At 47.1% G+C, this 16732-nt stretch overlaps 1 protein-coding gene across 2 annotated transcripts in view; it reads right to left on the reverse strand.

Moving 5' to 3' along the window:
* The window catches only part of scap (SREBF chaperone), a 32070-nt gene that overhangs the window by 3850 nt on the left and 11488 nt on the right, over positions 1–16732 (reverse strand). For both annotated transcript variants that reach the window (XM_086217700.1, XM_086217699.1), the window contains exons 3-22: positions 15948–16068; positions 15523–15680; positions 14737–14957; positions 13050–13155; positions 12178–12350; positions 11044–11170; positions 9047–9159; positions 8839–8933; positions 8072–8170; positions 7011–7223; positions 6545–6924; positions 6291–6440; positions 3563–3764; positions 3189–3304; positions 2545–3094; positions 1807–1892; positions 1374–1456; positions 866–1032; positions 670–750; positions 70–276 (exon numbers count right to left, since the gene is read on the reverse strand). In XM_086217700.1, the coding sequence (XP_086073826.1) occupies positions 70–276; positions 670–750; positions 866–1032; positions 1374–1456; positions 1807–1892; positions 2545–3094; positions 3189–3304; positions 3563–3764; positions 6291–6440; positions 6545–6924; positions 7011–7223; positions 8072–8170; positions 8839–8933; positions 9047–9159; positions 11044–11170; positions 12178–12350; positions 13050–13155; positions 14737–14957; positions 15523–15680; positions 15948–16068 (3448 nt within the window). The remainder of the gene's footprint in view (positions 1–69; positions 277–669; positions 751–865; positions 1033–1373; positions 1457–1806; positions 1893–2544; positions 3095–3188; positions 3305–3562; positions 3765–6290; positions 6441–6544; positions 6925–7010; positions 7224–8071; positions 8171–8838; positions 8934–9046; positions 9160–11043; positions 11171–12177; positions 12351–13049; positions 13156–14736; positions 14958–15522; positions 15681–15947; positions 16069–16732) is intronic.

A 16732-nucleotide genomic window follows, 5' to 3' on the forward strand; every position in this document is an offset into this window, starting at 1 on the left:
TTGAGAAGAGGCTCCGCCCACTTCTAGTGTCTCTACACGCTGACATTATTGAAGTAAACACTGGCGTACCTGCTGGATGGAGTAAAGCTTGATCCCCGTGCTGCGGTCCCAGATGCAGATGAGGTCATCCAGTCCCGAGCTGATGACACAAGAGGTGGTGCAGACCAGCGAGGTCACGTCGCCACGGTGACCGTAAACATGGCTTACCCGGCTTCCTGTCAGCACGTCCCACAGGCAGATGGCGCCGTCCTGCCCGCCACTCGCCAGAACCATCGTCTGAGAAGACAGTGACACAAAAGTCGACTGATCAGTACACAAAAGGGTGGCTCGTTATTTTTGTTGATTTCTTTTTAACTGAAGACTGAAGCAGAATTACTTTTCCTGACAACGAGACGCCAGCAGGAAAATATCAGCACACGCGTGTTTAAATACAGACTTCTACTGTAGGCCAACACCAGCCGATCACCATGTCCCTACAAGCACTTCAACCTTTGATCAATAAATGATGAAAGTAACCGGATCAGAGTTGGGGTTTTGAGCCACACCGATCCGATTGAATGAGCTATGAAGCTGAAAATCACAAAGGTTTTCCTGGCCGCTCAGAAACAAACGCGAACGCCGGACACATCTGCCGTCTACGTGAGCCCGAGGCACGCGAGGCGTCCTGACCTGGTCGATGTAGATGGCTGTGATCCCTCCAGAGTGACCCTGCAGGGTGAAGAGGCAGCACGAGTCCTCCAGACGGTAAATCTGACAAACACACAACAGAGGAAATCTTGGACTGGGGGGGTAACGTGCCTGAGACGCCATCATCCCTGGAATTACATCCGTTCACTTCACCACCTCCACACATCACATGTGTTACCCGGACAGTGTGATCCTGGCTGCCGGTGACCACCCTCCCGGCGGCCGCTCGCAGCACCGTGATCGGCTTCTGGTGAGCGCACTGCACCGAGCGCGTGAGCTGGCAGTTGATCACGTCGTCGCTGCTGTAACAGGGGGAGGTGGGCATGCTGCCTCGGCCGGGAGGACCTGCAGGAGCACGGCGACACGCTTTCATCACATCACTCTTACTTTATTCCACGGATCATCAATGCAGTCGGACTCGTTCCTGAGACCGTCGACGTTTCGACAGGCATTTAAAGAGACGACATGAAGTCTGAGCGAGTGCCTGACACGTGGCACGTGGAGGACAGGGCAGAGTCAACCCTCATGAGTTACTGATGAGATATCGTTTTACATTTAATGAACCAGCATCTTTGAAAAAGATGTTACCACAAGACCAAAATCAGAAATAAACATCACATTTTTACTGGTCAAAATCGCATGAAAACAAACAAACAAACCACGGAGGATCAGAACCCTTTGCTCACCTCTGTACTGCAGCAGACCCAGAGGTTTGTTCATCTCCACAGTGAAGAAGTCCAGGGACCCGTTCAGCCGAGCCGCCACGATCCTGAGGAGGAACACGAGACCTGAGGTGAGGCACACGTGGAGGCTGCTGGCTTGGAGCCTTCAGGACACGGCAGGAAAATAAAAACACGACAACGATCGACCTGAAAGCGACTAAGAAAAGTTCCAGAGGCGCTCATGGCCGAGTCGCCTGAAACCGTCAGAGAAATAAACAGGGTTTGTGAACTTGAGAGCAAGTGAATATTCTATCATTTGAGAAGTGCGTTGATGACGTGGCGCTCTCTCTTCACACTCCACCCTCCAGTGCTCACACAAGACGGCCTCCTCAGTGATGCAACCTGCGCTTTGAAAGAAACCTGCTAGCTTCCTGCCAGAGGATGGCACGCCTGTCACCTGTTGTTGAGGAAGGCGAGAGCTGTGATCCCCGACACGCCGTCCTCATTACTGCAGCGTAGAGATCCTTCCACCGCGTCCCACAACTGTGGACAGAGTTCATTTAGCATCAGTGTTGAAGCAACATTCTCAACATCAGCTTCATTGTTCAATGTGGCCGCAAAACTCGAAGATAAGCTGAGACGCTTGCCACTGCGTCGTCTATGCAAACAACATTGCTACCAAAGTACAACAATGCCACCTACTGGACAGATGCTGCAGCGCACACACCAGAACAAACCGCTCAGATTCTGACCGGACCTGTACGAGGCAGTGTGGGTGGAGCTGTTCCCACAGGCCTCTCCGCAGTACCACGCTGTTGCTGCGAGGGGAGAAAACTGAAGACCAGTCGCAAACAGGCGAAGGTCTGGCGCATGGTGGTGTTTGTGTCTGGCGCTGCAGACACTGTCAGTGTTGCTTCATTGATTGATTACGATGATTAGCGACAGCAGCTACTGTTGCTAAGTCACGTGAGGGGTCAAGAACGGTGCCGGTGTGTTTTCAGGCTTCACTCTGAATGCTGCTTTATCCTTTTGACTCGAACCGATGAATTTTCTACTGTACAGATAGTTGACACCAGTCCGTCTGTGGGTCGACGCCTCATCACATTTATTCACATCAAACAACTGCCGAAGGTTTTTTTCCAACTTCTTTGTCTTACATCTTTACATCAACAAGTGAAACTGTTATTTTTCACACCTCTAGTTTGCCGCTGCTCCTCCCAGCAGCGATCAGGTTTCCCCTCAGCTCCATGGCCCAGACGGAGCTGTCCCAGTCCGGCGTGGCCTGCGCCCCTGCTGCACATGCCCTCTCTTGGGTCAGAGGGGCTGCTGCGTCCCCTAAGCTGGGTCTCCTCTGGAACATGGAGCCTGAGGGTGGTGAGGAGGAAGCTGAGGAAGGCGAGGGGTAGGTGGAGGGCGAGGGGGGTTCGTGCTCCATGTAGGCTCGCTCCACCAGGCCTCCAAAGTCGAAGCCTCCCCTGGGTGGCGTGATGAAGTGGCAAGGTGGCTGGGTGGTGAAGTTGGTGTCGATGAGCGGCGTGAGATCAGGCTGGTCCGTGAAGAGAGTTGGCCGAGTGGGAGTGGCACGGCATCTCAGAGGGTAGCCCTCATCCTCTGATAGGCCGTCGCCACTGATGGAGCGGTCACGACCCTCAGCGCATAAACACTCAGACTCCACAGCGGTACTCATGCTGTCCCACCCGTCCCTCTGCTCCCAGCAGCCACTGCTGCTGCTGCTCCTCCTCAGCCTGAGACGAAGACGAAGACAGAAACCATCAACAGCTTTTAAGACTGTGGCTGGAAACAAAATCTCTTTCTGTCCTTCACTATCAAAGATTTTACCCGCGGTTTGGAATGACAGTCAGGCAGTCACCAGTCTGAGCGTCCCAAACACGAATCTGTCCCGCCAGGCAACAGCTTGCCAACAGCATCCCGTCACTCGCCAAACACTCGATGTCCTGCAAGAAAAAAACCCATCTGAATGTATGAGAGTTTTACCTCACCAACACGCAGGTCACATGTTGCAGCAATATAACCGCATCAGAAATACTGAGAAAGAATCATTATTTTCTGCTCCTGTTTAAGTTTCCAAAACGTGTGATGAATTCCACATTTCCTCTTTTCCCCAGACGTCAGGCTCGGATATTTTCAGATATGTGAACTTCTACTCAGCGTGGCTTCATGGGTTGCCCTGACGTCTCAGCGTACAGTCTCACCATACTGTGGCCCCTCAGCAGCAGCGGCGAGATCTCACTGACGGGTGGTGAGTAGCCGTATTCATCACAGGGCAGGTCCCCTCGGCGCCGGCGCCCGTGAGCAATGCCATTCTGGCCATAGTTCCTGGGACAAAGAACCCGATAGAGACAGAAGAGCAGCAGAACCAGCAGGACGCCTGCTGCCAGGCCCAGAGCTGCCACCCTGGGGAGTAAGGGACGAAGAAGAATCAGAGCTATAGAGAAGATTGTGTAAAAGTCAACAATCCAAAATGGCCACCACAGGAGAAACAACAGGGATCCAGTTTAGACCATATTAGAGGGTGTGAAGTCTCACAGGACTCAAACGGTTCTTCAGTTACAGCAGCGACTTGAAAAGCAAGTGGCAGCAGTTAAAGGGTCAAAACCAGAGTAGTAATAAACCCTGCAGCTCCGTGATAGTATTTTCATGAATAAATATACAGTACAAGAATCCTCACAGTATTGGTACTGCTAAAAGAAATATAAAATAACACAAGTGAATATAAAACATCCTTATACAAACTGTGCTGGGGTCTCAGATAAAAACCGGGGAGAGGAATTGTTATTAACTGCAGCTGAGAGCATCTTGACAACCAGGAGAGGGGTTGGAAGGACGTTCCTGCTGCAGATGGGATCTTCTCATCCCATCGGTCCCTAGGCTCCACCAGCGGCTGTGGAATGTGGCACTACTGCGAGGAAGAAACCTGCCACAGCAGCGTTACCTGCTCAGCCTGAAATACCCGTCAACTGCTCCCCAGCAGCACGTTCTCACCACGCTAAATGAGACCAGAAGCTGCGCCGTGCGCGCGTCCTCTGTGTTTTACCTGAGTGTGTTTTATTGTGGCACTCACACTCACCACAATTACACAGGGAAATACTGTGCGTTAGGTTAGTTGTTGCCAAGTTCAATCAAGGAAGAAATCTTTTTTTTTTCTTTTCTTTTTTTTTTTTTAAATTGGCCAGTAAAAAGTTGAGAGTTGCTGCAATTCCACACTGAATCAGCTGAGCCTGTTTTCATCAGCACAGTTGGATAAAAAGTCTATTATCATGCAAAAATGCCAAACTGGTAACTGGCATTTCTCTGGGTTTCTGACAGTTGCTTGAAAAAGACACGTGAGTCCATCGCAAACGGCTGGCAGGGATTTGAACCGGTAGTTTACGGACATCTTATAAACCAAGAATTGATTGTTAATTGTAAATGGAACAAATGATCCGCTAATAATTTTCTACATCCCATAAAATGTCAGCAAATACTGAACAGTCATGTCTCTGAACTGCTTGTTTTGGCCAACTAACACTCAAACACATTGTCAATTATTACATTCAAGGCAAATTCCCAGTCAGGAACATGAAACTGAGAAAATTTTGCATTTCCTCTTCAAAAGTTAGGCACGATGAATCCAGCAGTTGTAACTACGGACGGTTCAACACCACTTCTTCATGTCCGTTAGCAGAGCCTTGAGTTTCTGCCAGAAACAATCAAATCTGTCTTTTTCCCTGCTAGACAACTAAGCAGGTAACAGCACATTGGTATGGTTTCACTTGCTTCAGCCGCCATCTTAAACCTGCACGGAGCTCTCTGACTGTATCAGCACTACCGCGAGACTGCCGAGGACGAGTCTTGTATTCATATTTGTTTATGGCTGTGTTGCAACCTGCTCTGAATCAGGTTTTAACAGCTTGCTGACCTTCATGTCACAGGCCGCGTCTGCATCTCAGGGACGCCTAAATGGGCTGGAACAGCAGATGCCAGATCCCTGCGGTGAAGGTCACGACCCTGACCTAACTTCAGCTGATAGCCTCCATATCTACCGGCCAAAGATTAAACCAAGAGCCTCACCTTCCACTTAGCAGTCTGGCCGGCAACACGCTGCCTTACACAACACAACAGTCATGAAAAATCAAATCGAGACTCACAAGATTTTAGATTTTCATTTTTTTATGTGAACAAAACCAGTTCTTTCTTAATCAGAACTGACAGTCAAAGTCACGATCAAACAATTGAAACTGTATGGAAGGCTGCCATGGAAAAGAAGACGTATTACGGTTTATACAAAACCAACATTGCACACCCATCGGTCAGCACCTGAGGAAAAGAACAACACACAATAAACCTCCGTGACGCAGAGATTCTACGAGTTAAATCATCTTCCCCTCCAAGGCAGCCGGTCAGCCAGGCTGGTTCAGCCCAGCAGCGTCGACAACAGACGACCTCTCTTGTCTTAGTTCACTTTCTTTGTCTCCGTTTCTGCCTCAGATAACCATCAGTGGTGACACTCCATACAGCACACGTAGCACCAATGTCAAAGACTTCTTGTCTTGCTTTTACACAACCTTTTATCCCACAAGATACAAGATTCAGAAAATTGTTGGTACCTATGTTCTTTGACTCGTACGAGAATTTGAATGACTAAAGGATTTATTTTCCCATAAATCTCCTGTTTAGCCAGTGCCCTGTTTCTCCCCGGCTGATATCTGCCATAATTCAGCAGTAACGACCTTGATCAGCTTCTGCGTTCGTGCTCCAGCTGCTGCAAGTGCTACAGAGCAGGCTTGGAGGCTTACCGATGACACTGGTGGCAACGGTCAAGGACGCACTAGTGTTATGGCACCAACTCCCACTGGAAACCTCAGTGACTTGGACATGTGAGCGCAGCGTCATTCACACATTGTTGAGTGTAATAAATTGATAATGTAAGACAATACTGACTTGTAGAGGGTGAGGTCTGTCTGCAGGTCTGTGGACACCTTGGGAAAGGGGGGTGGAGGGTGTCTGGTGTCCTGAGGGTGGCGCGTCTCTATGGCTTCCTGGGGGCTCAGGTGAAGCGTGACGGGAATGACGGGCAGGATGCTGATGTACCTGAAGCAGGACAGTGGGGAGAGCGTGAGTGACTGGGGTCCGAGGCCTTGTAGCAGGTTCAAACAACAAGTTACAGTCGTGAGGGAAGTGACTTGGCCACACACCTCTTAGCTAAAGTGATGTTGTAGTAGCTGAACAGTGACGGCCAGTGTCTGAAGGAGAGTCTTCTCCACCCCTCTTCATCCTCCGCCCCCCAGGTGATCTGAGGTACAGCAGAAGGGGGCTGGGGGAGGAGGCCTGCCCTGGCAAGGTGGCCCTGGGACTGGTTTTCAGGTAAGGGCGTGGGATCTGGAGCAGGGTGAACACTGAGGGTGCTGGTCGGATCTCCTCCACGGAAGACGGGGGCCACGCCCAAGTGAGGGGGCAGAACACCTCCAACGGGGTCTCCCAGAGGGCTTTGCTCAGACACCTGAGCAGCCAGGTAGGTGCGCAGGCCTGCTGGGTCGGTGTAGACAAGAATGCCGATCCAGATCACCGTGCCAACCTGGAAAGGTTTTACTGTTTAACTCTTCAGACTAAGGAACAATGGCAGCGGGCAAAGATGTCAGACAGCAGCAAAGATTTCGTCACCATGATGATTCGCTGAGCCAGGCGAGTGCGAGCCAAGAAGTAGATCACACGCAGCCTCTTGGGAAGCCTCAGGTTCCTGAAGGCTGGGGCCTGCAGGGTGATTGTGTGAGGGGAGGGTCGTGGGGGAGGGGGGGCTTCACGTGGACGCAGTGGGCCAGGCTTGGGTGGTGGCAGCCCCGCTTCAGCTGGCAGGCGGCGGTTGAGATCGGCCAGCTGAAGGGATGAGGTGGTTCAGATTTGTCAAACACATGAGATTCCCATTATTGTGCTGCTCTGTTTGTTTTCACCAAACCCAACAACATCTGGGTAGCGCCGCCCTAGTGTGTGACTTTAGATGGCGCGATGACAAGATAGCAGCATCTGTGTCTGTGATTCATCATATCTCCGCTGACAACTTTTCCTTCAAAATACTTGCAGAATAAGGAGAAAAGAAAAATCACATAAAAGAGACAAGTCTTTTTTTCAACTTAATTTTTCATATTTTTTACCTTTTTTTAAGCAACTTAAGTAATCCAAGACTAAGTCTACAGACTCAACGAGATTGATAATCAGCAGATCATTGCAGCCTCATGAATCCCATATTTTCAATTTCACAATTTTCTCAAAGCATTAAAGTTTTAAAGGTACTTAAAGCAGATTTTTTTGTGGATGTATGTACATGTATAGGCTTTAAACCCGGCTTACAGTGGTAATGCTGCTTTAGCGGGCCATTGAGATAAGACGTCAGCATGTGTTGGACAGAAAAAAGCGACCATACGCGGAGCCGTAAGAGGTTTTAAATCAAAAATGCACATAAGAAAACAAGGAATCTGTAAACTATGTGGTGAATGTGTGTGGGCATGTGACTGCCATGCGTCCTCAAGTACATCTGCTCAAGAGGTGTAAAGCTCATTGTAACGGTGTTCGCAGGAATTGTTACATTTGAGTCAGATATATGTCATCAACTCTGAAGGCAGGAAAACCGGCCGATCTCAGTCTGACCTGGAGGTTTTTGCTGCTCATATCTGTCACTTCAGCATCAACATCTGGCTTTGTGAGTGTATTTGTGTGCTCGTCCTCACCTCCATACGACGGATGTCTATGGACAGCACTGTGGTGAAAAAGAACATCTGCAGGAAGAAGTCAGACACCAGACCAACGACAGCAAACAGACAGAACTCCTGCAACAGAACAGACACCCGTGGAGACGTCAGACCGAGGTGGGCTCCTCTACGCAGACGCATCATCCCTAGAATACTGGGCGTCATTCATCAGCGGTTTGATCTCACTTCTAATTTGGGACTTTTTTGACCCTCAACTCAGTCTCATAGACAGGACGCCAAGTCTGACGGCTGTTTGTACTGACTTGCGTGTATGTATTGTACATTGTTGTACAGTCACGCAGGCTTACAAAGTCTTAAATGTTACGAGAGCTACACAAGCCATGTCAGGAGCAACCAGTCACTAACAGCCCTATGACTCTTCTTCCTGTTTCTAAGACTATGTTGAGGGCTACGTAGTCCTACTGAGTTTAACAACCTACTGGGAAGAAAATTTCATGACTGAGGTCAAATGTAACTTAAAACTTTTAGTGTACAACTGCAGAATTGAAGAAAACACACTGATCACTTAGTTCACTCAAACATTTAGTGCTCTTGAGACTTGGTTCTTATGGAAAAGTGTGTCAGGAGGTTTAAGAGGCCAAGAGTTTAGGGTCAAATGGTGAGCTAAGAGCGCTCAGGGCCTCAACCCAACCTCAGCAAGCCCCAGTTAACTGACATCGAGCTCCAGGCTTCTTTACTAAAAGTTTTTTTTTTCTGTTTTGTGGTATTCCAGAAGTGTTTGTTACCTGGATAGCCGGCACTAGAGTGAAATACCCGATGAGGATGATGCACAGTTCAGTGGCCATGTTCTTCATGATAGACCAGCTCTCATTACTGAGGCCTGGAGACACAAACAAGACACACTTGAGCTGCTAAATCCCAAACTCTCTCTGGCCGCACCAACACATGAGGAAACCTCCCGAGCATCTCGCCCTCTCTCTCTCTCCATCTCACCCTGAGCGATGCGGAGCTTGACCTCCAGGTCGACGGGCGTGGACACCACTGACTTGGTGAGGACTAAGACATTCTCCAGGCCAATCACAACCACCAGGTAAGGAAAAATCTCACTGCAGACAGAAAACAGTAATTAAGAGTCACAACTCCATTAAAATGGGAATTAAAACCAGGACTTTTGCCCAACTAATAACCCCTGGAGACAAAAAGGTATGAACTGATTGAACTAATCGTGTTTTCATCAACACCAGCATGCTAACATGCTAAACTATGATGGAGAACACTGTAAACATTTTCCAGGTAACACATGAAATATCAAGGGATCAATTTTTCGGACACCAATGTGAACTATCACACAGCGACAGCGTGTCCCAGTAGCACCAAATAACAGCAGCATACGGGCCCCAAGACAACGGCAGAGGCATCGATTTCACCAAACCTTTTGTTCATAAATAATTAACTGTACGTAAGAATGTTAACACAGAAGAAGTTAGCCAGTGAGTTATGATGTCTTTCATTAGTCCCAGTGACTCATGGCTCTAACTTCAAAGCATTAAAATGACATTAAAAAGAGCAATTAAGACCATTTGCCCCCGGAGCAGCAGACAGAATAAAGCAAGGATGACTCAGCTGCGTTTATCTGCTGGGGTTTTCCCATCCAGCGGTGGTGATGTTTAGGGACTTACTGGCTTGATGCTCCAGATAAGCAGGTGCTGTTGTTGAGAGGCTATAACTGGGTCACACAGGAGGCAGCAGTTCTAGATGTTACACTGGACGCACTCAGTGACGCTTTACATAATAAACACACATGCTGTTATCACTACGACCATCTGAGCAGTCCTGTGTGTGGAGTCAGCCATGAGCCAGCAGAATGTGAGTGTATGCATAGTTTAGTTATGTTGACCTTGATGTGGCAAGTACAAGCACAGCCAATAGTAGTCCTGCGTGGATCGTGGTTAATGGTTGGACGGCAATGTGCCGCTGTCACGCCATGCTGTCTGCTTTCTAATAATCCTCACAGGATTGGACAGACATTGGATGTCAATAGCACAATTTCTCCACCCCCTCTGCCAAGCCACACCTACTCTAATCACCTCTTTCAACAGTAACACACAGACTGTTTGTGCACCCGCTGTAAACATTAACATAAATCCAGGAAAACTCAATGCAGAGGAAGCAGGAAGTTGATAAGCCTGAGTGTGTGTGTGTGTGTGTGTGTGTGTGTGTTATCTCTCAATGTTTAAGACAAGGAATCACCATCAGTTTGGCAAGTGAGCCGCCTCGTCTCTGAGCCAATGATGAAACTGTAACAGTGAGTACTGACAGGATTCGTCTGACTGACCATTAGACACCTGAACTCCAAGCCGTGCAAACTCCAACTAAGATTCAACCCTCAACTGATGTCTTCTACTCTGTGGCTCATTAAACACCAATTCAATTCAATGAAAGGGAAAAAGAAAAAACTAAAAATCAACCAGTTTATCCTTGCATAATCCAGCTGACAGAAGAGAAAACATGACCTCCTTAAGGGGTTTAATGACCACTGAAGATCAACGGCGGCCATTGCAACATCCAAGTTTACTGTGTGTTCACGTACTCTACATTCCTGTTGGAGGATATTTCCAGCAGTTTTCAAAGATGGCCTTATTTACCAAGTCATGTCAAGTTGTAGACAGAAACAAGCAGTTCTAGTCAGGCGGACTGAAATCCCATCGCAGCCACTTCCACCACCTCACTACTCTCAGTAATTAAAAGAATGATTCTTCACTTTCTTAACCATTTTCACCAAAAATCACAAGAAAATAGGTCCTAAAATAAAAAATTCCTGACTTCATGGTACCCTGGATTTAGCTTGACAACAGTGCTGAGTGGTTGCAGCTAAATATCACCCACAAATTCTCTGCGACTGCCAAGCATACAAATGAGGAGGCTGTTCAGGCTGAAATCCTGTGTTCAGGTTGCTTGAGGTGCAGATAAGATATGAAACGCATTCCTACCCTCCGTTGAGTGTGGGTGTGAGTCCAAACAGCGTGCACAGTCCCACGGACATGAGCAAAGAGCTGAGGACCGTCACCACTGCAGCCAGAGCCAGGCCCCACTTGGACTTCACCATGTCAATCTTACCTGCAGGAGGAGAGAGGTCATGGTGATGACAGAGCTCAGGACGCTGGGCTGGGGTCAACCTGTCATAGGAGCCCCTGGGATTTCTGCTGCTGGTTGTCAAAATATCGAAACATTCACAAAACTCGTATCGATGATGTCGTGAGAGAGTGCGGCATCACGGGAGTTGTTGTTTTCGCATGAAAGATCATATTAAGATCCCAAGAAATCAGAGCTCTGCTCCTCGTGGATGTCATCAGTAATATTTGGTCACGTTAAGGGATATGACAAGAGACCAGTCACCTTAATTATAATTACAGACTTGTAGGGTTTTTGTTGGCTTTGTTTAGGACCATACAAGTACACGAACCAACAGAATATCAAACAAGAACGTTACACTACATTAGATTACTACATATCATATCTTAAAAACACCAATGTGACAAATTACTATTATTCACACAATTAGTTACTTTTAAAACTTTTTTTTAGTGTGAAACTACACACAATACTTTCATAATTATAAAAAGAACAAAGCCATTAACATTCACTCGATGAAATTAATTTGGGAATCAAGAGAGAATTTATAGCTGGAAGATAAAATAAATACAAAATGCTCAAAATTGCAGTGAAAATTACTTTTACATTTGAAATTAAGGCCAGTAAGGTATCAGATGTAGGTCAACTAATCAGCTTGAGTGTGAATATTTATTTTGTGTACTCTGAATAGTGTTTGTTCACTGAAGTAATGTTTGTGCTGGTAAGTCAGTGAGCGTTGGCTGGGCGCGTTCTTACAGCGGGCCTGTGTGTTCCTGTGGGAGGAGGATTATCCCTGCACCAGACAGGAACAACCTTGGCACACAAACACACGTGTGAACACAAAGCCACACAGGGCATGAGCCTGGATCTCTGGCACACTTTAAAGATTAACCAGGGTCAGTTGTGTGAACCGGGGGGGTGGGGGTGGGGGGCAAGGGGAGAAAAAGTCATCAGGTACAAGATACAGAGAGAGCAGAGAGACAGGGACTAACGTGTGGAGAAGTAGATGTAGGCAAAAAGGATGATGTATGTGGTGACGAGGGGGATGAGCTCAGCGACACCGATCTCCTCTTTGAAGTGGACATGAACCATGTGATCATCCCTCAGGCTGCAGTTGGCTGATGGGTGGAGCTGCTTCAGCCGGGCTCGAAGACTACCAAGGAACCTGGACACACACATCACCAGCATCGTCATCAGCGCTGCAGATGCAGCCGACCAACTGTGATAAGAGCTGTACTGAGATGGGACCATGAGCTGACGAGAAGGGGCAGACAACATTACACTCACCATCCAGACCAGTTCTGGCTGCTAAACCTGGCTGCTCATTCAGAAACTTGCAGCCGAAAGGCGGGAAAGTGCCACTTCTTTTGGGCTAACAGGCTACAAGTCAACGAGTCTAAAGCACTAACACACGTTTCTATAACACTAAAGAAACAGGTAACTTACTCAGTAACCGGATAGTGAAATCTTTAGGAAGATGTAACCATTTTTTCAAACCTAAGGCCAGTTCAGGCCAAAGACTGCAACAATGACTGTGTACTGCATGTACTTCGAAGGTTTAAGTCCGCTCATCCTGAATCTCATAAAAGTGCCCAAAGTACACATTTAGGAATTCACAGTCGCCCTCTGTGGTGATCGGCAACCGTTCTTCTTTGTTCCTGTTGTTAAATAGTAAACATACAAGATTGGTTTTCTCCAGCTGAGGCGAGGGCTTCGCTCTTTCAAATTGTTACTTTTCACAATTTGATGGACCTGCATCTTATGACATTTCTGGTTTCTGATGCTGGAGATTGTGCGCGTGCATGTGTGTGTGTGTGTGTGTGTGTGTGTGCGCGTGTAATCCTCTGTTGCATCAGTAACATACATTGCATCATAGCTGGACAACACTACAGTGATAGTGTATGACACCACCCTCTTCCTGTTGTAGTGACTGACACCCGTGTACTTCCCAGGAACGCCAAACAGCAGGTCTGAAACACACACACACACACGCAAAATGATTCAACATTTTTAAAATACACACAAAAACTACTGTAAAAACTAACATCCACTCACTTAAAATTAACTTAAAAAAATCCCAGCTTTATGTATTTGAGGGTTTTTCTAGCATTTCCTCCTGCTGTATTTAAACTTTATGGGACCAAAAACAGCAAAGCAACTGTGTGAACCAAATAATGACATCTGCATACAGAAAAACCCAGAATGTGTGTATTCTGTGTGCCCAGGAGGGCAAGTAAAGATGACCAATAATCAAGAATGAAATAATGAGGCCAGAATATAGTGGGCCTTCTTCTTTTAGGTGGCTCATTGATTCTGGAATCCAGCAGCAACAGTGGACTGCAGCCACAAAAGTGAAGTTCCAACCTTGTTCCCACCTCTAAATCACTTGAGCTGGAAGGTGAGGCAGGATGCCGAGCTGGCTTTGTGCAGTGATTTGGTTCACTGTGCGAGTGGGTAAAGTCTGAGGAGATTTCACTAAGTTTCCAGGGAATGAAACTGCTCGTTCTCTGTCAATATGAAAGCCTCTTAGTTTGCCGATACCACTAATCCCCCACTCGCTACCTCCCTACACTTTCTCCCGTTGAATGATGGCTGACTCCAGCCAACATAGAAGAGGATAAAATCACAGCTCTTGTTGTTCCCCTGTGGTTCGTTTGTTGTCAAACCCTTTGAAAGAGTTTGGACAAAATCCTTCAGTGGATGTTATCCAGCATTCTGTCACAAGCTCAAACGGGTGCATCACTTTGAGTTTGGATACTTTCAACATGTCACAACACAAGTCGAGCCACATGTCTGTTCAAGCGATTCGTCGCCCAAGAAGTGTATTTTGCCTTTAAAGTGGTGACTTCAAGATGTCTTGAACTCAAAAGATGTATTTCTCTCCTGCATCCTTTCTTTGTGACTCCAGAACTCAGGAAGAGCCTGCCACGTATACAAATGAGGAGTAATATCCATGTTTATGTATGCAACTGTATGAGAATGACAGTAGAATCACGAACCCTCTTCAACAACTAATAACAACAGAAAAATCGTCCGCAAAATGTCCATTTACAAAACTCGCCAGCAACCAGCCAGCACCATTAGCGTCAGGCTAGTTGTACACGTGGCTGGTGCAAAAGCAGTCATGAAGGAGGGAAACACAGAAAAACACAAGTACTTGTGAGCTCAGGACAGCTATTTAGAGTACTTTAAAGGCACTTCTATGTGAAGTATTGTGTTAAAAACACTGAACATCTGACAAATACACAACCCCCCTCGTGCTCTTTACAATGAATGTACACAAATCAACATGAGAACATTTGGGGGAGAAGGAAATGTGGTCTCAATTTTTAAGAAACATGAACACAAATTAACCCTCTAGTTGAAGGTAGATTTGTGCTAGCCTTTTAAATTAAAAAAAAAAAAAATCTGCTATTTCGGCTGCGTTCAATTTTGATCGCTTTAAATAAACACACTGGAGACAAGAGAAGCTGTTGAAGCTGATGAGTCATTTTCTCCATTGGTGTGTGTTGAGGCAGCCTCTCCTGCAGCAGTCGAGTCCTGGTCCTTACCTCGCAGCGTGGCTGAGGTGTGCAGCCCTTTAGGCTCATGCTTCTGAATGGTCTTGAGGAGGTTGGGGTCCGAGTCAAACAGCTCACGCTGGTTCTGCCAGTAGTTGCCAGGAGAAACGAGCAGGCAGCCATGCTCTGGCAGCACCGACTGCATCCGCCGTAACCCTGGAAACAAGTCCGTCACCTGGAGGCATAGCGTCTCCAGACTCCGGACCCCGGTGCTGAGAGGAGAGGAAAGAGGAGATAAGAGATGAGGAACAGACGGGAGGAGGTGAGAAGAAAGAGGAGTATTTGAAGCAAACATAGACGCACAACCAGGAAAGCTTCAACGTTGATGTGAACAAGAAATTAAAACCATTCGTATTAGACAACTGAAAGGATCTCAAGCTATTTAAATAACGTGATTATTCTCTATTGTCATTGGCCAACACTGTTCAAATCAGCTCAGTCTTCACACAAGAGGAGGCAGGTAGGAACCGACATCCCGCCCAGACTCTAAGTGGCGAAAGAGAGCAACAGGATGTGTTTAGGCTAACCTGGAAGTTTTTACTTTGGTAGCTTTTTAAATTTCAAGTTCTGTGGATTGATTATATTTTGGTTTTGGACTTTCTGCTGGACCAACAGTTTACATAAAAACATCTGCTTCACCTACTAGAGGAACTGAGATGAGCATTTACTGATAAATCTGTTCATCAAGAAGAGGGCATATCTTTGTCTGTGGTTTGGACAGCTGTCACTGGTGGGGGCACGCTGACATTCCTCCAAACATCTACTGTGTGTGCTTACCTGTCCGAGTGGACGTGGTTGCGTATCTCCTCCAGCAGGCTGAAGACTCGGCCCAGCGGTGACCGAAACACGTCCACCGGCACCAGGTTACTGTCCCACGGAGACACCGCTGCCTTCACCAACACCTGCTGGATGTAGGCGACTGGAGGGCCCCGATACTAAAGCAGACACGCAAACATTCACACTCAGAAACACACACATAGTCTACTGGACACGCTTCAGTTTAATAAGACTACAATTTAATTCATGCAAGTTTCCTGTCCTGACTGTCAAAACACTGCTGACCAGTTAGCAAACTTGTGCTAACCTCCTTTATGTCTCAGCACCAGTTTTCAGAGCGAGGACTGTGTTTGTGACGTGACATCAGTTTAGAGTGTATACAAGTGTATACAACTGAAGTGTGTGCATGCGTCCTCTTCTCCTACCCAGTCGGGTCGTTCTCCAAGGTCTTCCTGAGGCTCATGGGAAGGGACGCTGTAGTCTCGCACCCCTGTGGTGAACTCCACAGGCCCTGTCCCGGGCAGGGGAAGCCTCAATAACGGATAGCTGAGAGAGGAGGGAGGGGTAAGGACACACATGAGACACAAGTGGGAAAATGAGTGCTGATCAGACCTGTTCAAAATGTTTCTGTCAAGGAAACTCTGTTCAATTGGAATTAAAAAGGTTTAAAAGATTTGACTTTGTTTTTGACGTAGAACCACAACACTATGCCCCCTCACGCAGAATTCCTAACTTGAACTGATTCATGTCACAAATTTGATCAAAATCCTGTGTGTTCACACAAAAATTACCTGGATGATTTTCCCAAAATGTACTTCAGTTAGTTATACAGATCAGATACAGGAGGGAAAGAAGCCAGCTGTCACAAGTCAGCTAATGTCCCTGTTCCAGTTGATCCTTCAAGAACGGCTGATTTGGGAACAGTTGAGAGCAGGGCTGTGTGACCTCATCACCATGTCCAACTGCTTCATGGTGAGATGCATTGATTGTACTTTCCGAGTATGTTGCAATAATCCACCCAAACCTGTTTCACATGGGGTGGGATTGAGTAGCTGACTCACTCCATCATTCAAGCTGCGTTTAAGACAAAAAAAAAAAAAAGAGTTTGCAATAAGCTTAGAATTTGTCTCACAATTTCAATCTGACCAGCCGCCAAAAAAAAGTTAGAAGATGTAGAAACATGAGCAGGTTTGAAGTGAGAGAGCCTAAC

The sequence above is a fragment of the Aulostomus chinensis genome, chromosome 11 (genome assembly GCF_037954235.1).
Source record: "Aulostomus chinensis isolate RoL2024-O1b breed Wild chromosome 11, RoL_Achi_v1.0, whole genome shotgun sequence".
Taxonomy (NCBI): Eukaryota; Metazoa; Chordata; class Actinopteri; order Syngnathiformes; family Aulostomidae; genus Aulostomus; species Aulostomus chinensis.